The following is a 21,862-nucleotide window of genomic DNA, read 5'->3' on the forward strand; positions in this document are numbered from 1 at the left end:
CAAATTTGCTAAAGCCTAAGGCTGGCAATAAGTTTAATGGGAACCTGTGGGATAAGAACAGAAGCTCAGACTCCTAGCCAAGTTAATAGTTTCAAAGGAAGACCTCCACTGACCATCCATCTTTTTTCCTGTCTCCCTAGTCCATGAGCTCCGGCCAGCGGATATCAAAGTGGTAGCTGCCCTGGGTGACTCGCTGACTGTGAGTACTGAGCTGGGCCAGGCCCTGTGCGGAATCACCTCTTCCTCCACATCAGCTCTGTGTTCAGCATTTAGCTGAGAACCTACCTGTGTCCGGCAATGAAACATAGCCAGGCAGCCGCAAAACACCAGCAGGCGATCGAGAATGCCCTCCCCTCCTCCCTTCCACAGCCTGGCTCAATACCACCTCCTCCACGGGGCCTCCCCTCCATCCCCTGATAGAAGCCGTCCATCCCCCTTCCCCGCTGTTCCCAAGCGTTTCATCTGTGTGTGTTAAGGCAGCGGTCCCCAACCCTTCTGGCACCAGGGACAGAAGACAGTCTGTCCCTGCCAGTCCCTGGCACCAGGGACAGTCTTCGTGGAAGACAGTTCTTCCACGGACAGGGGAGGGGGGCAGGGGATGGGTTCAGGTGGTAAAGTGAGCGATGAGTAGCGGTGGGGAATCGCAGCTGAAGCTCCGCTCGCTTACCCGCCACTCACCTCCGGCAGTGCGGCCCAGCTCCTAGCAGGCTTCGGACCAGTACTGGTCCGAGGCCTGGGGGTTGGGGACCCCTGTGTTAAGGTACTTATCCAAGTCTGCCTGCCTTTACCAGGGAACTCATCTCCTTCACCTAGACTCCTAGGATGGTGGGTCTTACCCACACACCGCCCAGCACCCGCTCACCCCATTTAAAGATGTGTTTGTGGGGGCAGAGGGGGCCCAATACCTGCACATAGCACAGTTTCACTAAAGGAATTGTATGGGCCAACTATTTAGCTATTGTCTGTGTGTGAGACACTCTGCTAGCAATTCAGAGGGAAAATCAGTATGAGATGTAGTCTTAACCCTCTAGAAACTTGTCCAGCTGGGGAAATAAAAAACACTTACACAGAAGGAGGTACGTAATCATATAGGGGACAAACCGGACTTGTGAAATCAGGTATTCATTTCAGTAAAGAACAACTTCTCCAGATGGGTTTGAGTGTGTTTTAATTTTGCTATGAACGTGGGGAAAGCTGTGGAAGGAAGGATACACACCAGGCTCTTAACCATTAATTGATCCTGGTAGTGTGTATGTGAGGGTAAGGGGTGAGGAGGGAGGGGACGTAGAACCTGGAGCAGGGGGCAGGTTATTAAAGTAGGGGTAAATTAGTAATGAAAACATCCTTGTATCATTTCACTGGTTATAGTGAATGCATACTAATTTTGTAATTTTCAAAGAGGAATACTCTCTTTTTTTAAGATCGGGCCTTTAGAAAGCAACTGTACTCCAATAGACATTAATTTAAAAAATAGGGCCTTTAGAAAAAGCGTTATGGAGGAGGCAGAAATTGACAAAGGTGTTAGAGAATGAACTGGAGACATAATGGCTGGAAAGGAGGAGTTTTAGCATTCCCAGAAAGGATGGAGTGGCTGTTAGTAGGCCGGTCCAAGGCCCTCATGCTTCAGATCAACTTGTTTAGACCTGAAGGTTTGTGTGGACAGGAAAGGAGGCGGTGAACAAGGAAAGGAAAGTGGAAACCAGGTCATGGTGAGCTCTGGATGTTGGTGAAGGGGTTTGGCTCTGACCCTGTGAATAAGAGACACCCACTGGAAGGTCAGAGCCAGAGGGAGGCGTGAAGGAACGGGTGTGCTTGGCAGAGCAGGTGGGCAGCCCCGTGAGATGGGAAGAGACACTGGAGACCGTGGGGTCAGGTGGAGGCCAGAGCTGTCCATGGTGAGGAGATGAGAGTCTCACCTGGAAATATGGCAAAGGGAACACGAAGAAAGGGATGGAAGCCAGAGAGGTTGGGGAGGAAGAATCTTGCTTCTTCCACAACTTGGTTACTGGTTGCGTGTGGAAGATTGGGAAGTCAGGACGACTCCGAGATTAAGTGGCCTGGGGAAAAGCTGGTACCATTTTCAGAAAAGGTAAATCCAGGTCCCAGCTGCTACACCAGGGCAAGAGGGCCCCTCCCCAGTGCCCCCAGCCTGCACCCGACCCAGCCCAGCTCTAGAGCCTTCTCTTTGCCTTTCAGACAGCGGTGGGAGCCCGACCCAGCAACTCCAGTGACCTCTCCACAGCCTGGAGGGGACTCTCCTGGAGGTGAGGGTGTTCTCCACTCATCTCTGTCGATGACGCTCCCCACAGAAGCATGGGTGGTGTGTTTCCCTGTCACCCCTCCAGAGATGAGGCCGGGCACTCGAGGCCCAGTGCTGGGATGCAAGGCGATGCCCCGATGCTTCTGTTATTCCTAAGGGAGATGGGAATCCTGCCCCAGGGCAGACTGTCTGGTTCTGACTCAGAAATATGATGACCTGTGATTTTAACAAATGTGCTTTCTCTTCCCCAGCATTGGAGGGGACGGCGACTTGGGGACCCACACCACACTGCCCAGTAAGTAGCAACACGGAGAGGCACCATCACTGTGGCCGTAGCAACCCCTCCCTGAGGCCAGGGCCCTTCCACTGAGCGAGGGAAGAGAAGGTTGTCTGTAAGGAGAGAAGTCAGCCTGCCCTGAAAAGACCCAGAAGCGTCCTGCCCACACCTGTGCCCCAACACTGTACGTCCATCTCCCTCTCACCTGTGCTCTCTGCTCCTTCCCTCTTCAAAGACATTCTGAAGAAGTTCAACCCCAAAATCTTCGGCTTCTCCGCCGGCACCCGGGAGGAGACGGCCGGGCTGAATGCAGCAGTGGGAGGGGCCAGAGCTCGGTGAGTAGACGTGGGTACTGGAGGGACAGAGGAGGGCAAGGCCGAGAGATCGGGGACGAGAGAAGGGTGGTGTCTGGGACCCGGGCCCACAGACGGGCCGTAAGAGCCGTGGTGCACGGAGCACTTCTGCTGCCCGGCCCTGAGCTGCCCCCTCACGTGGATCATCTCCTGTAATCCTTACACCCTTCAAGATGGGTGCTAGCGTGAGGACACAGAGGCTTAGACCGTTTCCTGAGTGGCCCAAGCTTATCAGAGCGAGGGACCAGAGGAGCCAGGATCAGACCAGGCTGAATCAGAGCCTTCGCTCTGCCCACTGAGCTGTTAGCACCTCTCAGGGCAGCGGGGGGAGAAGCCCTTGAGGGTGGCCGGACAGGAAGCATGCGGCCAGGGCGCAGGGTGCCCTCCTGCTGACTCCAGCTGGTCTCCCAGCCCAGAGGAGGCTGGGGTCGAGTGTGCAGGTGACAACTCTCAGCACCTTGGGGACACAGAGCAGGACCTCACGGCTGGCCACCCTTCCCTCCTCCCTTCTCTCGCCTCTGAACCTCCAGCCCTTGACTCTGAAAAAGCCGTATGTTGACACTCGGGAGTTAGATGGTATTGACACTTGGGAGTTAGATGGTAGAGCCTCGAAACAACATGGCGGTTGTTTGTTTGCACTTGGATTTCTGTGGTTGACAACAACCCAGATAATTAAAGTTGAAATGCCTGACGGAGTTCATTGATTTTCTGCACAGAGCATGCTGGGTCTTTGCTTTGTAGAAGGGTTGCTGCACTCAGATCACCAGGGAAACAGAACCCGCTTGACTCACCCTGTTTACAGGGAAAGTTCCTTTCAGACGCGGTAAGGAGGGCCCCACGCTCGCTTTGAGCCTCTGAGCCACAGGAAGCCATGTCAGGTCCTCAACATCATAAGCAGGAAGAATTATTTTCTGCAAAAAATTGGGCTTCATGGGGCCATCATATCAACCTCTAGTTGCTGGTATTACCATTATTATTTTTTTTAGAGCCCAGGCTTCATTAACCAGGAATTGATTCCTTAGTCTGTTGACATTCAAGCCCCTTTCCCCGTTCCTGCTTCACTTCTCTTAAACTGCTTTTTCTATTTCACTGCTGCTTGGTGTCTCCATCAGGCAGCAAGAGTACCTGGGGAGGAGTGGCAGGGGAAGCAGCCGAGACATGCAGCTTCTTTAAAGCCTGACTTCCCCTAGTGCCCTCGAGGGCTTATCACCCGTGGATTCCCCTGTTCGTAGCTTGAACCTATTAAAAGGTTACAGGGATTTCTGTGGTCACCTTTAACCAGGACAGGCTTTCTTTATAGCTTTCTGACACACGCATCAATAGCAGTAGCATGTGAGATACGGTCCTGAATGTATTAATGAGAAACATGGCAGGGGTGGTACCATGTATGCTTGGCCACATGCCCAGCTCACTGTGGACATGCAAAGATTTAAAATGCCCATTCTGTACCAGTTACTGCTTTTATGATTTCTTCCATGGAAGCCTCCATTGGCTGTATCCCTTCTCACATACATATCTTTTTTTAAATAACAGTTTATTGAGGTGTAATTGACGAGTACACTGTACATATTAAAAGTGTACAATTTGATCAGTTTGTTATATGCATATACCTGTGAAACCATTACCACAATCAAGATGATAAATATATCCATCACCTCCAAAAGTTTCCCTGTATTTCTTTGTAATCAATCTCTCCCTCCCGCCCCTTCCTGTCTCTACCCCACTCCCTGGGCCCCAGGTAACCACTGACCTGCTTTCTTGTCACTATAGATTAGCTTTAATTTTCTAGAACTTTACAGAAACAGAACCATAGACTATGTACTCTTTTCTTGTCTAACTTCTTCCACCCAGCAAAATTATTTTGAGATACATCCCCATTGTTTTGTGTATCACTAGTTCATTCCCCTTTATTGCTGGGTAAGCTTCCATTGACATACCTGTCTCTTATCCAGAAGCATTCAATTCCTCGTTCATGGCAGGTATCCAGGAGGTGAAGGAAGAACCAGTCCTGTCCGTATTTGTCTCCCCCGTCCTGTTTTGTTGCAAGTGGGAGAAGTGAGGAGATGGGGAATGGTGTGGAAATCCAAAGGAACTACAAGGAGAATAACAAAAGGATTAAAGGAACGGAGAGTGGGACTTAGAGGTAAAGGTTAAAGGAGTCGTGAAGCCTGGAAAGGAAAAAGCTGAGGGATCATTTGGGACGATGAATTTTTTCAAATATACAAAAGGTTATTTTTAAAACAGGCAGCCAAATAAGAACTGAACAGGCTCAGTTCAGTTTCATCCTGCAGCGAAAGAGCTGGATGAAGTATAAGGGAATGTCCCTGATGGGAAGGTCGAGCAAATCCCCCTGAAGTGGCTTCAGAGGACCAGGCCTGCAGAAGGGGGTGGGGAGATGCAGATTAGCCCTTGGCAGGGTCAGGATCAATTACAGCTCCAAGGTCCAGGGCAGATCTTTGATTTTTTTAAACAGGTTGAGATTTCTTGAGAATTGAAAGCCTTGCAATGCATTCTGAAAGAGTGAACTTTATATAACATTTTTCTTCCTGAAACATCTCCTTGCCAGGCCCAAATCCTACAGCTTGAGCCCTCCCTCGTGAGCCAGCCCTAATGTCCCCTTCTCTTCCCCCTTCCAGTGACATGCCGGCCCAGGCCCGGGACCTCATGGAGCGAATGAAGAACAGCCCTGTGAGTACAGGACCCCGGGCCACCCCTGGAAGGCGCTCTGCCCGTAGCTGGGGTGGGTGCAAGCCGCCCTAAAAGAGCCCCCTCTGTGTCACTGCAGCTCAGGCTCTTGGCTGGTCCTTAAGAGGGGCCAAACGAGCCACGAGGAGCAGGCCTTGCCACCCAGACGCCGCCCGTCTCTGCCGCCCCCTCCCCCCAGGGCCGGCTGCAGGAGGTGAGAGGGGCAGAGGGTGGCCGGAGGTGGCAGGCCTCGGCCTCTGGCGGCTTTCCACTTTACCCAGGAGCTGGCTTCCAGAGCCCTATTATGTAAACTTTGGCTTCTAAAATTAGGCAGCTCATTCCAACCCTTCCTCCTTCCCGCTAACCCGGCCCCTCTAAACCTCCCCACCAGCACTGTTTTAAACACTCTGTGTTTATGCCTTGGAACTCAGCGTCTGGGAGGACTCCTATTATGGCGGCGCTGAGTGGAAAGCAGGCTCCTCCGGGGGCCGCCCCGTCCCCCTCCCAAGTCTCAGTCCATGAGGGGCTCCTCCTCCGCCCCCTTCCCTGGACCCAGGCCTGAAGAGAGGCCAGCTCTGGGCTTTTGCTTCTAGATGTGTCTTGTGCCCTCGGCTCCTCTGAAGGCCTTTCGATCCCATTTTAGGGGTGGGTTAATACACACCACCTCCTCCTGGACCGCAACTTTCTTAAGAGGGTCTCAAAGGGAAAAAGGTCCTCTGTACTGAGGGAGCACACGCGTGCGCGCGTGGGCGCGCACGCGCGCACACACACACACACACACACTCTCTCTCTCTCCCTCTCTCTCTCTCCCTCTCTCTCTCTCTCTCTCTCTCTCTCTCTCTCTCTCTCTCTCTCTCCCCCCTCTGGTGGAGTCCTTGCCCCAGCACCAAGGTGAGGGCAGGAGAGCCTGCACTCGGCATCTTCTCTCCACTGTGATACAAAGAGAGGAAAAGGCACTTGGGGGGCCTTCTGGCACATGCACGTGCCCCCCACCAAGGCCTAACTGGGATCTTCTGTCCCCTCAGGAAATCAACCTACAGAAGGACTGGAAGCTCATCACCCTGTTCATTGGGAGCAACGATTTGTGCCATTACTGCGAGACTCCGGTAGGCCCCCGAGCAGCCCCCTGGGGGCCCTGAGAGGGGAGCTGCTGGCCAGGGTCACCATCCAGGCCCAGGGCCGGGACCTCCCTCACGGGAGGCACACGGGCCGAGTCTGCCCAGGAAGCCCCAGCTCACACATGCCAGGAGAGGCCTGCCTTTCCCACTGCTGAGTGGCCACTGCATTGGTCCCGATTCCAGAAGTGTCTGGATGTCCCCACTCTTCAGGCACTGCCAAGGCGGCCTCTCTTAGGCACACAAATACTGTTCTCTGGTATCCAGTGGATAACTAGGGAGCCCCACCCTCACCTGCTTAGAGTCCCTGCCCACTTTTTTGGGCGTCTCTTGGTGGTGGGGAGGTTGCAGGGGGAGGATGAAACAATGCCATAAATAGGGTCGATTCAGTTGAACTATTCCCGATCGATGGCTTACTGCTCCTTCAAGGACAACACGCGTTAACAAACTCTGCCGGCCCGGGAACCCAACCCACTCCTAATGTCGTTTCTAAGGGGAAATATGTCCAGACTTACAAACTGTGGGAAGTAATAACTTTTGGAATACATCTTGTTCTAAGTTGAGGATGTGCTATATTTTATTTGGCCAGAAGAAAAAAGAAAAAGCAGCTTCCATAATTCGGAGGTTGTGGTAGAATATTTGACAGTCACAGGCAGCGAGGGGAAGGCATTTATCATTCCTTTGGCTCACAGACGGTGACCAAATTCTGGATGAGAACTGGCCTCCCCCCACCCAGGGGCTTTCTCCCTCCCTGCCCAGACTCCAGAGGCAGAAGCGACCTAGTCCCATGGGGTTTTAAATGCTATTGTGTCCTGCACTCGTTGGGGTCCAGGGAGCCAGAAGTGACCCCAGAATACCTGTCCTCATGCAAACAGTCAGGTTTACGATCCTGAGAGCAGCTTTTTGTGGAAAGGCCTGGGGCCTCCATCAGGATTAACTCCAGCTATGTTTTAGGAAGGGGCTAAATCAGCTTCCAGCTGGGAGATGGGCCAGAGGAGGAGACCCTTGACCTGAGTTACAGGGATGGGAGTGAGGGGGAGGCAGTGCAGAGGGTCCCAGGCAGTGGGGCCAGCACGGGCCAAAGCCCAGAGGAAAGAGACAGCATGGCCACCAGGGGCTCTGTCCTGGTTGGAGAAGGAGAGGCGGGGGAACGGATGGGACTGGAGCGGCAGTGGGGTCCAGCACTGACAGGCTCTGGGTTAGAGGAGCCGGGAGCAGGGTGGGGTGGGGATTGTTCATGGTACCTAGTAGGGGTCAAGGGAGGACGTCTTACAAGAGACTGTGTGCACCAGCAGTAAGGGCTGGGCTTCCCAGCCCATGCAGTGCCCTCCTGTGCTGGCCTCAGGCCGCTCTCCTCCTCCTGCCAGGAGCTGAGGAGAGCCCCTTGCTTCTTCACAGGAGGCCCACGCAGCCAGCGAGTATGTTCGGCACATCCAGCAGGCCCTGGGCATCTTCTATGAGGAGGTAAGACAGCACAGGGGCAGCACAATCCTGGGTCCTATTTCCTGGTGGCAACCAGGCTGCTCCCCAGGGGCTGTGACCCGTGTGCATCTAGATGTGTTCAGTGAGATGCACGCCAAGCAGAGCACCCCCCGCCCCCCCCCCGCTCCGTGAGCCGGTCCCTGGATGGGATGGGCGGGGTGGTGGGGGGGAGGCAGCTGCGTAGCTCCTCTGCGGGGAAGATTCTAACTGGATCCGACTGCATCTGTTTGGTGGCAAAGAGCGACCTGGCTTCTGGAGCCAGTCGGCCTGATTTGTAGCCAGGTATTGTGGCTTAGCGATGTGGCTTTGGGCAAGTGCCTTGTGTCTCGGTTTCCCAGTCTATAAAGCAGGGCCAATAAAGGAGATTCCACGGGATAATATAAGGCACGTTCCCTCTCTGGGCCTCAGTTTATTGGTAAAGTTGGGGAGGAGGAAGTAGATTGTAGAGGATCCCCCAAGCTCTTTCCAGCAGTAACCAGTGCCCCCCCACAAGTGCCTGGGGACTACTGAAGCCCACCCCTCTGCCCACAGCTTCCAAGGGCTTTCATCAACGTGGTAGAGGTCATGGAGCTGGCTGGCCTGCACCAGGGCCAAGGTGGGAAATGTGTCATGCCACTGGCAGCCCAGTAAGTAGACGTACGTGGGCCCAGGGGGAGGGCACCTGGGGAGAGCAGGGCTTAGATGTCAGTGGGTGGAGCCAGACCTTCTTGTCTGGGGAGCAGACATCAGTAATTAGCCAGGGGCTTGGAAAACCATTCAGAAATGCTACCTTATTGAATGCCTACTGTACGCAAGTCACTTTATTTCCCTGGACCCCAGTTTGCTTTTCTGGAAAGTGAGGCAGACAGACATTCAGATGACCCGTGAGGGCCCCTGACATTGTCTGTGATGCCAAACCCCAACTTCAGCAAGTTGTTTGTTCCTGTTTGAGAGGCAACACAAGGCAATGCGCTTTCTAGACAGCTCTATCAGGCCTCAAATCCTGGCTCTGCCATCTTAGGAGCTGTGGGACCCTGTACAAACCACGCAACCTCTCTGGGCCTCTTACTCCTCACTTGGGAGGTAGGTGAGGTCTAGCAGAAGAGCAAATAAAGTACCTGGTCGCTGTGGGGCAGGTGCTCAGGAAATAGTACCTTTTTCAACGTGCTCGATAGGACTGTCCATGAAAGCCAGGCTTGGAGCTAAGGTACAATGTGCAAGAATTTCTGCTGGGGCTGGAATTTATTAAAGCTCAGCTGTGACCCTGCAGGAAGTTGCCATCTTCTGAGGCCAGAGGTTCGCCCAGAGTTCCTGTGACCATTGTTAGGGGGGAGCAGATTCTACAGGGAGCTGAGGAGTCCTGTCCTATCTGGGGTCAAATGGATTCGCTGGGAAGGTGACCAGCTGGTTCCTATTCTCAGAGTGGCCACTGCTGCCCAAGAGACCCCTCACTCCGGAGCCCTGTGGGAGAGTCCCAAGCAGCCAAAGGTAGAGAAGGGAGGCCTCAGGAGCATGAGGAAGAAAGGCTGGGCCACCTTGGCCGTCTTCCCCAAACCCCAGCCCTCGTGGAGAAACCCCAGGCAGGAGCTGCACGCTTGGGAAGGAGCAGTCAGGCGGCCAGGGGAACAGGCAGCCCGTCCACAGGAGACCCGGGCATTGGTGCCAGCCCGTCCACCTTCTCTCCCAACAAGCACTATGGTTCTGTGACCCGGGCCCAAGAGGAAGCAAGGCTGTGTTTGGGGACACCTCCGTGGGGCAGGGGCAGCCTCCTGGGGGCACTGAGCCTCAGGACTCCCTGTCTCACAGGAACAACTGCACCTGCCTCCGAGGCTCCCAGGAGAACTCCCTGGAGATGCTGCAAGAACTGAAGACAGTGAACTGGGACTTCCAGGTGACCCTGTCCCCCACCTCTTCTCCCTACCATCCCCCCATCTTTACTCCTGGAGTGAGGGCTCTACTGAGATCACAGCCCCTGAAATACGTGTCCAGGTGAATCAGACACCAAGGCAGGGGCGGGGAGTGAGAAGCTCAGAAGGGAAGCTGGGGAGAACGCCCACGTCTCAGCTCCCAGAGGGGAGAGGGGCTGTGCTCACTGCCCTCGGGCTCCTCCCTCCTTTAGCTTCTCACGTCTGTCTGCCTTCCCTGGACCTGCCGTGCCCTGGGCCTTTCCGCAGTGTATCCATCTCATGCACAGGGCTTGTCTTCTTACCTCTTCTGAGAAGCTTCCCCCCACGAAGCACCCCCGGCAATTTCAGTCAGCACTTCACTGCCCCTGAAGCCCTACGTGGTTTTGAGCTTTCCATCTCCCAGATGAATAAGTTTCTGGAGGATGAGCACAGCTAGTCTATCCCTTTTATAGCCCACCTTTTGGCACTTAAGAAATGCAAAGACCGTGGATACTCACCCCCAACGTCACAGGCATTTTGAGGAGCTGGTGTTGAAATGCTCCCCGTTTGAACTGAGGCCCCGTGTTCTAATTCACCTCTTCATGAAGCGAGAGCAGAGGCGGCCTTGGGCCCAAGCAGACGTCAGGGCAGAGCCGGGTGGCACCCGCACCCAAGCCCACAGGAACAGACCGTCTGCCCGTCTTGCAGGCGGTTAAGCAGCCTCTCTCCCCATCCCCAGAGTCGCCTCTCCAGGCTCTCCTACCAGTACCTGCAGCGTGAGGACTTCGCCGTGGTTGTGCAGCCTTTCTTCCAAAACACTCTTGTCCCCCTGAATGACGTAAGTTGCGGGCGTGTCTGGGAGGTGCGTGTGCAGAGGCCGTATCTTAGGCAATGTATTTCCTTTTCTACATGGGCTTTTTTGGACCATCTCTCTCCAAGAGCACTCCCAAAGGGTTGCTGTTTCTGCTTTTCCTCCTTTCCCCTGCACCCACCTTTTCTGAGTATAACTTGAACTTAGATGTACTTGGAAGGAAAAGGTGAAAATTAACAGTGACCAAGCTCCCCAGACATGGCCCTGCTAGTTGCTGGGTTGGGATAAAATGGAAAGCTTCCTAAAAATATTATTATTCTTTTTCAACCATTAGAGCAGGGATGTGGACTGTAGGTGGCTATAATTTTTAAAAAATAAAAATTCCAAAACCAGGGAATTTCTCCATCAACATCTGAGCCAGCTGGCAGCAGAGTTGAAAGGATGAAAGTTGAAATGCCCAGGATGCCGCGGGATGGGGGGGTAGCAGTGCCCTCGTCCCAGGAAGATAATCCCCTTGCCTTTGGTCACAGAGAGGAGGCGCTGACCTCACCTTCTTCTCCGAGGACTGTTTCCACTTCTCAGAACGCGGGCACGCTGAGATGGCCATCGCTCTCTGGAATAACATGGTCAGTGCCTGAGGGTCGAGTGGGTTTGGGTCAAGGGGAAACCCGAGGAAGCTGACTCTTTCCCACAACGAAAAACCTACCGGCTGATGTGGCTCCCTTCTCCCCAGAGCTCCAAATGGCAGCTCACGTATTTGTCCAGACAGATTCTATTCTTTCGGTAATGCCCCAGTGCTGTCGGGGGATAATTTTGTCATCAGATAGACTGGATGAAAATATCAGCATGAACCCCTTACTGTGTGACCTTGGGCCAATGATCTCTCTCTGGCCATTTCTATCAATAGCTACAAAAACAACAAAAATGACACAGGTCTTAGAAGACCGAGATAATGTGTGTACCGCACCCAGCACAATAATCCACTCGGTCCCAACTATTATTTCTTTAAACATCAAAAAGAAAAGAGCCACTCAGCCTGTTCTCCCAGGCTGCCACCTATTCTAGCCCTAATGGGGAAAAAGGGGGCCTTACGAAATGAACATACAGCCCAGAGGCCACAGGGACAACCCGGCCTTGTGGCGTGCTCTGCCCTTTACAACGGGCCACTCATGACTGGACAGTCAGCTGTGTTTGCACAGAGCTGGACGAGTAACCCTGAGCGCTGTATCCTCTTGCACGGAGCAAGTGAATGCCTTTCCAACCCGCTGGCTTCTTTTGATCTAGGCTCTGCGGGTAACCCAATCCCCACGCCAACCTGCCTGCTCCCTCATCTCTCCCATGGTGACTAAACAATCCACACGCCTGCTCCTTTCATTGCAGCTTCAGGCCTGCTGCGGCTCTGCCAGGCACCGCTGTGCAAACATTCCCACACCTGTCAGCTCCGCCAGCGTGGCCAGTATCCTACTCGGCTGACTCACAATATTGTCTTTCTCCTTAGCTACGCCACCTCCTCCTCTTCTCAGAACAGCACGTAAGGAGGTTTTCTCCTCGGCCTACTTAATTGCAGACTCAGCCTTCCTCTGCTTTTGTTTTCCTGGTGTTTTCCTCCTGTTGACACCACATTCTGCCCCCTCCTGATCTCCTGTCAGTCCAGGACTCCGAATTGCAATCAGAATACCTTTGAGTTCCCTCCCAACCCTACCTCCACGGTAGTTTTTTAAATCAAAGTTAAAACAATTCCTGAGAGCAGTTATGTTTCTTTTGAAGACTTTTTGGTTTGAAGTGCAGGTGTCTTTCAGTGGCTGAGTCACTCAATTTCATTCCTTTTAAAATCCCCTCCCCACACCCCCACAAAGACTGGATCTCTCTGCCTGGTCCCTTTCTCCCCCTGTGACCTCGGGGGAATCCACAGACTCCAAGGAGGGGCAGGAATGCTGAGCCCTAGCCTTTCCCTCCCAGCATCCCCATCAGGGCATGGTCTTCCTACCTCAGGGCAGTTCTGAGCCTGCTCAGTGCCAGGACCCTCCACAAGTCTCCTGGGGGTCGATGGCCGTATTGATGACTTGAACATTACAGGGGCCATTTGTCATTCTGCATGATTTAATGTAGTTCTGGCCTTTCTCTTCCAAAACAGCTCGGTAGGTCTTCCCATTCACACAGGTGAGAGGCTTCTATTTCATAAAAGCGAGTAGAAGGGATTTAGATCTGAAAACAAAAGATGAACACTGTCATGGAACCATATTATTAATACTACAAGACTGTCCACGGCCCCCCAACCACTGTCCCAGCCATAACCCAAATTTAAAAAACAAAGCCACGCAAAGCAAAACAAACCTAAAATCATCTATGAGTATGTTATCCTGTGCTATGTGATTTGTGGAAATAATTACAGGGTCCAGTGTTTTCCTCCAAAACCATCTCAGATATAAAGCTATAGCATCATGCCAACTTTTCAGGGTCGTCTTCTTCCTGGAATCTCACCCCTAAAGTGACATAAAATAAATGACGAACCGATAGACCTGGAAAGGCTCTTAGAGGTCATCTAGCCAGAATGCTCTGTAACTAAAATACAGAGACATGGAACAATCTGCCCAAGATCACACAGCCAGCTAGTGGCAGAACAAGGATTAGAACACGGGTCTAATTGCCAAGCGTCCTGGCCACAGCACCACCCTGCCTCCCTGCTCCCAGCCTGATAAGCACATGCGTAACCAGTGAATTCATGTCTCATAATTAGAGTCCTATGACATAGTGTCTGCAGGCTTTGGCTCACACCCTGAGTACCCCACTGTGGCAACAAACACACTTGAAACTGTTGCATCTCCTGCGCCTCCTCTCTGAACAGTTTATGCATCCTTCTCCAGAGACTTCCGCAAAGCCAGAAATACCAACGGCACTAGGGAATTTTTTCTCTTCCTTTTTTTCTTTTCTTTTCTTCAACTATTTATTTACCTATCTATCCATCTATCTGTCTGGCTGTGCCGGGCCTTAGTTGCGGCACGCGGGATCTTTACTTGCGGCATGTGGGATCTAGTTCCCTGACCAGGGATTGAACCCGGGCCCCCTGCATTGGGAGCTCAGAGTCTTAGCCACTGGACCACCAGGGAAGTCCACTCTTCCTTTTTCTTTTGTCGTCTTATGAACAGTTTTTTCTCCTCTTTTCTGATGCCTGTTCCTCTACTGCTGCCCGCTCCCTCTTCTGTGGAAATCTTACTCTCAGCTAACATTAGCATCTCCCTGGGCGCTGAGTAACAACGCTAGCCTCCTAACTGGTTTCCCTGTCTCCAGGCTTACAGCCATTAGAATAGCTCTGGCTGTGTATTACAGTTATCTGGGGACTCTTAAAAACAATTAATACCTACAACCACTTTGGGAAACCTTGGTATATCTACTAAAGCTGAACACATGTATTCCCTATGGCCCCAAAATTCTACTCCTACGTATATCTCCCCAACAGAAAGGTATACACAAGGTTCACCAAAAGATGGATACAACAAGAATTTTCATAGCAGCACTATTCATAGCCCCCAAACAGGAAACTCCCCAAATGTCTACCAAAAGCAGAAGGGATAAACAAACAGCACATTCATAAAATAGAATACCTCACAGCAATGAGAATAAAATTTCAACAACATGCAACCATATGTATAAATTTCAAAAACAAGCAAATAAATCCATGGTCTTATTGAGGAGTGGATAGAACTGGAAGAGGGTAGGAGGGAGCCTCTGAGTACTGATTATATTCTGTTCCTTATCTGGATGCTATGTGGGTATGCTCATTTTGTCATAATGTATCAGCAGCTCACTTATGATTTGTACTTGTTTCTAGATGTATGTGAGCTTCGATTAAAAAATTATTTAAAAGAAAAACCAGAAAAAATAACCCCAAAACAAAACAAAAACCCAGTGCCTGGGCCTCATCCCCAGAAATTCTGACTTTGTCTGGGGTAGCACCTGGGTTCAATACGTTTTAGACACTCCCCAGGTGATATTACTGCATAGGGCTTGCAAACCACTGCCTTAGATCTCCTCACCCCAGGGCAACTGCGTAATCTGCATAAATGGAATCTGACCAAGTCATGCCCCTGCTCTCAAACTTCCAAGGCTGGCCCCTCCCTGAGGAAGAAAGGCCAGGCCCCTTAGCGCAGCACACCAGGCCTTCCGGACTTGGCCCCAATTAACCTCTCGGCAGCCGCTCCCATCTCCCTGATTTGCATTTAGCAATCCAGCAAGGAGTGAAGTTTCCTGCACCACCCATGCTGTCTCCTGCCTCTGTGTGTTTGCCCTCGCTCCTCCCCTTATCTCGGGCTGCCCTTTCAGCCTCCTTCCCCGGCTAACTCTGACCCACCTCAACACTCAACTCAGGTGTCAGCTTCTACAAGAAGCCCTCTCCGAGTCCCCAGAGCTGGCCCCATGGCACCCTACCTTGTCTCAGTCCTGTCATTTGCCACATCGGTGGTATCCACAGTGTCTTAGGAAAGGTAGGTTCTAGGAAAAACAATTGCCTTTCTTGTGGCCACTATTTCCTGAGCTCCACTATGTGGTGGGGACTGCCCCAGGTGCTGGGGAAAAGAGTGTCCCTGCTCTTGGGGAGCTGCCAGTCTAATGGGAAAAAGAGATAAAAAGTAAATAAATCGGGCTTCCCTGGTGGCGCAGTGGTTGGGAGTCCGCCTGCCGATGCAGGGGACACGGGTTCGTGCCCTGGTCCAGGAAGATCCCACATGCCGCAGAGCGGCTGGGCCCGTGAGCCATGGCCGCTGAGCCTGTGCGTCCGGAGCCTGTGCTCCGCAACGGGAGAGGCCACAACAGTGAGAGGCCCGCGTACCACCAAAAAAAAAAAAAAAAAAAGTGAATAAATCAATGAGGTAATTTCTGACCACATTCATGGCTTAAAAAAAAAAAAAATAAGGCAGGGTCATGGGACAGAGAGTAACAATGGAGAGAGGGAGGGCTCACCGGAGAGTGACGTGTGAACTGAGAACCGAATGTCGAGAGGCTGCCGGGCACGCAGAGGTCTGGGGCCACAGTGTTGCAGGAAGAGGAAACGACCTGTGCGGGCCAGAGTCAGGAAGGAGCTTGAAGCGTGTGAGGAGCGTAAAGGCCAGTGTGCCTGGAGGGAGGGGAGCAAGGTCAGAGGTGGGCGAGAGCAGGGGCCGGGTCCTTGGATGGCTTTCGTCGGGAGAGCCACGTGATCTGGTTTGCCCTCCGGCTGCTGCATAGAGACAGACTAGAAGGAAGCAAGAGAGGAGTTGGAAAGACCATTAGGAAGCTGCTGGAAGTCCAGGTGAGAGGTGAAGGTGGCCGGGACCAGGGGATGGCAGTGGGGGCGGAGGGAAGTGGTCAGATTTGGGATGTGTTTTGGACTGGCTGGTGGATGAGGCAGAAGAGGAACAGGGGTGATTCTTCGGTTTGAGGTCAAGGAAACTGGGTGGACAGTTGAGGTGTGTAGAGAGAAATAGAGTTGGGAGGGGAAAATCAATAGCTCTTATTTTGGACATGGTCAGTGTAAGCTGCCTTCCAGAAATCCGCCCAGAGGCATCAGGTACGGTGCTAACTGTATGATTCTGGAGCTCAGAGAGAGTCAGAAATGGAGATTTAGGGGGAAAAATGTGCGGGTTATTAGCATAGAAGTGGTATTCAAGACCGTGGGGTTTTCTGAGATGTCCTAGAGAAAGAATAGGTGGAAGAGAGCAAAGGACCAACCACCAAGCCTGGGGCTTTCTTCCAACTTTTGACCCAATGACTGATGAGAAGGAGAGAAGGGGGAGGTGGGAGGGAAACGAGAAGTGTTGTGAAAGGGAGGCATCAACTTTGACAAATTCTGCTGAAAAGTCAAGCAAGATGAATCCAAAATAAGTGACCACTGAATCTGGCAAGGTCCTTGGTGACCTTGACCAGAGCTGAGTCAAGTGGTGGAGACTGAAGACCTACTGAATGGGTGTTAGAGAGAACGGGAGGTTGGGAAGTGCAACCAGGGGCTACAAACAGCTCTTCTAGAGTTATGAGGAGTAATGGTGAAGGCAGCTGGACGGGAGGGGGGATGGGGATGGGGCTTCAAGGCTGGGAAATAGAGTAGGCTGTGCACCGACGCCGAGGAACCAGTAGAAAGGGAGAAACTGATACAGTCATCAAATCCATATGATCATTACCTTCCTCGACGCCAGTTAGTTCCTGGGTTCCTGGAGTATCACTGGGGCTCAGCCAACTGATCTGTAGCATTTGTTCTGTCACTAGGTGGTTCTGCTACGCAGGAAAAATGCTAGGGGCAGTTCAGGAGCCCACCTAGCACCACACAGCTCCTTATCAGCAGAGCCAGGACCCCAGTGGATGTGCCCACCATGCTCTGTCCAGTCACCGTGGTGACTCTCCCAAGACCAGAGCAGCCCTTCCTCCTCTAATTGTTACTAACAGACAGGTGGAAAAGGCTTTAAGACAACAAAAAGCAAGGTCATGGGCCAGGTGTGGTCATTAGCTGGCATAGTGGACTTTCCCTTCCCTCCTGGGCAGTACCTGGGGGTCAGGAGCTGATGAGGTCAGGAACAGGCAGGGAAGCAGATCATATGATGGGTGGACGCTAGACATTCAGGACAGAGTCTGGATAAGTGAGTGCCAGGGATCCATTCTCCTTGGTGCTGGCCACATGCTGCCAGGGGGCAGGCTACTGGCTTAAGATGCTGGGGAGGGAGTCACAGCAGCTTCCAGCTCATTCTCAGAGGGTCCCAGCTTCCAGCTCATTCTCAGAGGGTCCCAGGATCAAAAGCATGAAGCAGAACCTCCCTGAACCACAGCTGCTCCCCGGGAGGTTTCAAGTAAATCTTTTCATCCAGGCGGAAAACACACGAAAGTAGCTCAAGTGAGAAAATGCCAATTTCTTAAGGTTGACAAGCCAAGCATAATGACGACGTCATGGTAACCAGTATGTTTTCAAAATTTTCCTGAAATTGACTATCCCCAGACACTTCAAGGAGTTGGTAAATATGATTATCACCATTTTATAAAGTTGAAAGTGCAGAGTGTCTGCAGTCAGAGCCACCCACCAGGAAAGCAGGAGGTGGAGGTCCTGGGCTCTGCCCTTCCACTCTCGCTGCAGCCTCTGGACCGGTCAGTCCCTCCTGGGCCTCAGTGTCCTCCTCAGTAAATCCAGGACACAGACTCAGGGTTGCCCCCTCCTCTGATGGACTCTGACCTGTCAGTCTGTGAGTCAGAAGTCAGGTCCAGCTCTGGCCCCAGGGCCGCTAGTGTCTGCCACAGGTCTTGCCCCTTTGGCTGGTTTCAGCCTTGCAAAGGGAGGGAATCTGGTGTGAGAGTCTCCTCCCTCGGACAGGGAGGTCTCTCCCAGCTTTGGAGGGAACCAAGGTTTCCTTTTCTCTTTTCAGCTGGAACCCGTGGGTCAAAAGACAACCTCCAACAACTTCACCTATAGCCGAACCAAACTCAAGTGCCCCTCCCCTGTGAGTAAGGTCCTGCCTGTCTAGAGTGGAACAGGTGCCTGGGTTGGGGGAGGGGGGAGGTCCTGGCCATCTGGAGGCACAAAAGTCCCCCGGGAGGCTTCACCATCATGCACGTTCATTCACGACCACCATTCTCAAATCTCACCTCTCCTGGCTGCCCCGACACTTCTCAGGTCCTCAGGGAGCCGCAGCCAGGAGTGAGGGGAGGGACAAAGGGATGGGTTCACCGAATCAGGAAGAGGCCCGGGGAGGCAGATGAGCGAGCACTGGCCAGAACCTCGTTAGCCCCGTGACTCTGGAGGGTCTGTGGCATCCTCTGTCTTAAACATGCGTCGAGGAGCCCTCCCATGCCAGGCATGCTCCTGGGAGCTGGGGGTTGGGAGGAAAAGAGAAATAAGAGGCCGTGTCTGTTCTGGGTGCCCACATCGTCTTCCTGGCCTTCCAGCACCACCAGTGTCCAGGCCCGCACCGCCCTCGCCCGGACCAGGGACGAAGCCCCAACCCTGTCTCCCCAGCTCTCCTTTCTCCCTTCTCTGTCCGTCCTGTAATCACTGCCAGACCCAGAGCGGCCCACCTGGAAGGAATTCCAGTCTCATCAAGGCTGTCAAAACCCTTCCCCGGTCCCCGCGCCCACGGAGGAGAGTCCAGACAAGAGGCCCACCTTCCCCTCTCACCTTAGGCACACACTCCGCTCCTGGAAAACGGAGCGGCTTCCCAGAGAAGCCCCACGACAGCCCCCGTCTGTGCATCTGCTTCTGCCATCTGCTCCTTCTGGAGGCTCACCCCTCATCTCCGCCTGTGGGAAATTTTCACATCCTGCAAGGCCCAGATGTTGCCCTCTCTGGGCACCTGTCCACCTTATCTCACCCTACCACTCCCACCCCAGACACACATCAGCATTGGTCTCTCTTTTCTGTGCGCACCTCTCACAAGCACTGACCCAGGCTCCTCTGGTGATGGGATTGTTTCTGAACATGTCTTATCTCCCACTGGACCCCGAGCGAGTGATGTCACACCTGAACCCTCAGGCCCTCTCCCAGTTCCTAGCACAGGGCTCCACACAGCCACCATGCCACCAGCATTCACCGGGGGGAAGGAAAGGATCCAGGGAGGCAGGCCCTTCACATTTGAGTTCTTAACCTACTACAGAACCAGCTGTCCTTCCACACCAACCTTCCCCGCTCGCGGGCGCTCCTGGGATGGGAGGATGGGAATAGCTGTCCGGGGCGGCCTAGAGGAAACAGAGGTGGGCACTCTGCAAGCTCCTCAGGACTCTCTTCCACGGGTCACCTATCAGTTCCCGATCTTTCAAAACTGAGTTGACAGGAAAGGAGCTTATAGCTGGGTGTTGACCACTTTGGATACCCCTCCTTATCCAGGGGGTTGGGGCACAGTGTGGATGAAGGAGCTTTACAAACAGGGATGAGCGGTGGAAACAAGGTTATTGCACCGTCTCTGGGATGGGGACTACACAAGCCTCAGATGGGTGGTTTTCAGGCCCTGAGCCCTGACCCTCTCCTCCTCCACAGGGGCGCCCCTACATCTGCACCCTGAGGAACAGTCGGCTGCTCCAAGACCGGGTTAAAGCAGACCCCCCAATGCTCTCCTGGGCTGTGCCAGTGGCAGCAGGAGGCGGCCTTGCAGTTGGTGTCGGCACAGTGATGGCCTGGAGAGCCCTAAGGGGTCGCCAGAGGGAAAATCCTCCCATAAGTCTGAACACTGTGAGCTTGTAGGCCCGCCAGCCCTGTGCGGGCTCTCATCCTGAATTCCCCAGCCACGTTCCTCACCAGCCCTCTCCCTTGGCCACCCCTGGCCACTACGGAGGTCACTCGCTTCAACACCTGGTAATGTAGGAAGCCAAAGGGACAGTCACAACTCCTTGGGGCCTGGGACCTATGATCCTGGAATTGGCACATCTAAATAAAGGCCAAAGCCGTTCTATTCTTGGGTTTGCCTGCTTGAAGCTCTCGCCTTCCAACCTGTCGTGTGGCACAGATGTGGGAGCTGGGACCTTGTCTCAGCCAGGGATGGCCAACCTGAGCCCAGACTGGCACCCAACAGGCATATCCTCAGTCACCAAAACCACTATTTCAAATGTGGGAAAAACCTTGGTCACCAGGGTTTGGCTGGAATTTTGGAGCTTGCCTGCCATCACTCAGTACCATCCAACATCTTTTCTGTACCCAGGACAAGGTAGAGCATTGTGGTACCTCCAAGGTTGTGCATGTCACGGCCTGGCCAAGAGACGAACTCTTTCAAAAATACAAGATGCTCTGTGACAGCGTGTGGTTCAGTCCTGGGGCAGTGGCAGGTAAATGCGTCTGCTTTCAAGAACAGGAGTTCCTTGGGAAAGGGTTCCTGGAAGAGAGCAATCTTGAAATGTCATTTTAAAAAAAGGATTGGGACATGAATGCTTCACATATCCTCAACCTGATTTTCTCAAGGTGCTAAATTTAGAAAAGAATTCCTCTTTCTACATTACCAGGTTTATGAGAGAGCTAGAGAGAGTCTGATAACACAAGCTCCCTCCATTCAGCCCCTAGCAGGGGCAAGGCCCTGAGCTGGATGTCTTACACAGATAAGCTCTTTTATTCAGCACAAAAACCCAGGGCGGGGTTGACGGTCATTTCTGAAGACAGAAATAGTGGTTGCACAACACTGTGAATGCACTACATGCCATGAATGTTCACTTTCAAATGGCTAATTGTGTGTCATGGGAATTTCACCTCAATAAAAAGCAAACAAAAATCCATTATCATCAGGATCTAAGTACCTCTCTGACCCCAAAGCCTGAGATGACAAAGAATGTGGGTTAGAATCCCTGATGTACCATTTGAATGTGTGGCTTTCACAGCAAACCCCATCACCAGCCTAGGTCCCAGTTTCTCAGACACCTCATCTATACGATTCGAATGAGAGTACCCACTTTGCCTGTCTCCCAGCACTGCTGAAAAACAAGATGCCGTAGAAAAGTGCTCTGTAACTCTAAAATACTGCACCCACGAAAGTGGGTTGTCTTCTCCTCTATGAAGAGTTGAGCTAGGGTCTAGGCTGCTGGGGATGTGGAGGGGTCCAGACATGGGTTTAGGAACTGGGGGTAATGTACGGGTGAAGACTGCCCACCTTCCTCTCATGAAGGGTCATCATATTGTTTCTCTTTGGCAAACATAGAGTCTGCAGAGGACCTACCCAGTCCCAGGTTTCTGCTGGTTTCAATTTCTGCTTCTGTACAAAGGGAACAGCACACCTGCCCCACTTCTTCCTGTGGACGAAAAACAATATCACATACCCTAAAGAACCAGCACCCAGCTTGTGTTCCCGGCTTAACACAGTGTGACAACCAAGATAACTGATTAAGTCGAAGAGCTCGACTTTTTTTTTTTTTAATAAGTTTCCCTTCCAGTAGCTCCTACTTCAAAGAACCATGGAATTGATAACCGCAAGTCTCCCCTCACTCGGGTTGGGGGTTGCAATTTATACTACCTGAGTCATCCAGGAGCCCCCAGTCTGAAAAGTTAATGAAAGGTGTGGTTCCCAGGCTGGTCACCAAGGAACACTTTGCA

General features: G+C 52.6%; 1 protein-coding gene across 1 annotated transcript in view; it reads left to right on the top strand.

Moving 5' to 3' along the window:
- The window catches only part of PLB1 (phospholipase B1), a gene marked incomplete at both ends in the record, with an annotated part of 122,404 nt that extends 102,372 nt beyond the window's left edge, over positions 1 to 20,032 (top strand). Inside the window, 13 exons of the mRNA XM_082851932.1 lie at positions 141 to 199; positions 2,197 to 2,264; positions 2,512 to 2,555; positions 2,773 to 2,872; positions 5,527 to 5,578; positions 6,601 to 6,681; positions 8,089 to 8,154; positions 8,704 to 8,798; positions 9,958 to 10,042; positions 10,777 to 10,875; positions 11,379 to 11,474; positions 18,225 to 18,299; positions 19,829 to 20,032. Of these exons, the coding sequence (XP_082708058.1) occupies positions 141 to 199; positions 2,197 to 2,264; positions 2,512 to 2,555; positions 2,773 to 2,872; positions 5,527 to 5,578; positions 6,601 to 6,681; positions 8,089 to 8,154; positions 8,704 to 8,798; positions 9,958 to 10,042; positions 10,777 to 10,875; positions 11,379 to 11,474; positions 18,225 to 18,299; positions 19,829 to 20,032 (1,124 nt within the window). The remainder of the gene's footprint in view (positions 1 to 140; positions 200 to 2,196; positions 2,265 to 2,511; positions 2,556 to 2,772; positions 2,873 to 5,526; positions 5,579 to 6,600; positions 6,682 to 8,088; positions 8,155 to 8,703; positions 8,799 to 9,957; positions 10,043 to 10,776; positions 10,876 to 11,378; positions 11,475 to 18,224; positions 18,300 to 19,828) is intronic.
- Positions 20,033 to 21,862: the final 1,830 nt, after the last annotated feature.

Source organism: Leucopleurus acutus (assembly GCF_964270905.1).
Source record: "Leucopleurus acutus genome assembly, chromosome: 12".
Lineage (NCBI taxonomy): Eukaryota > Metazoa > Chordata > Mammalia > Artiodactyla > Delphinidae > Leucopleurus > Leucopleurus acutus.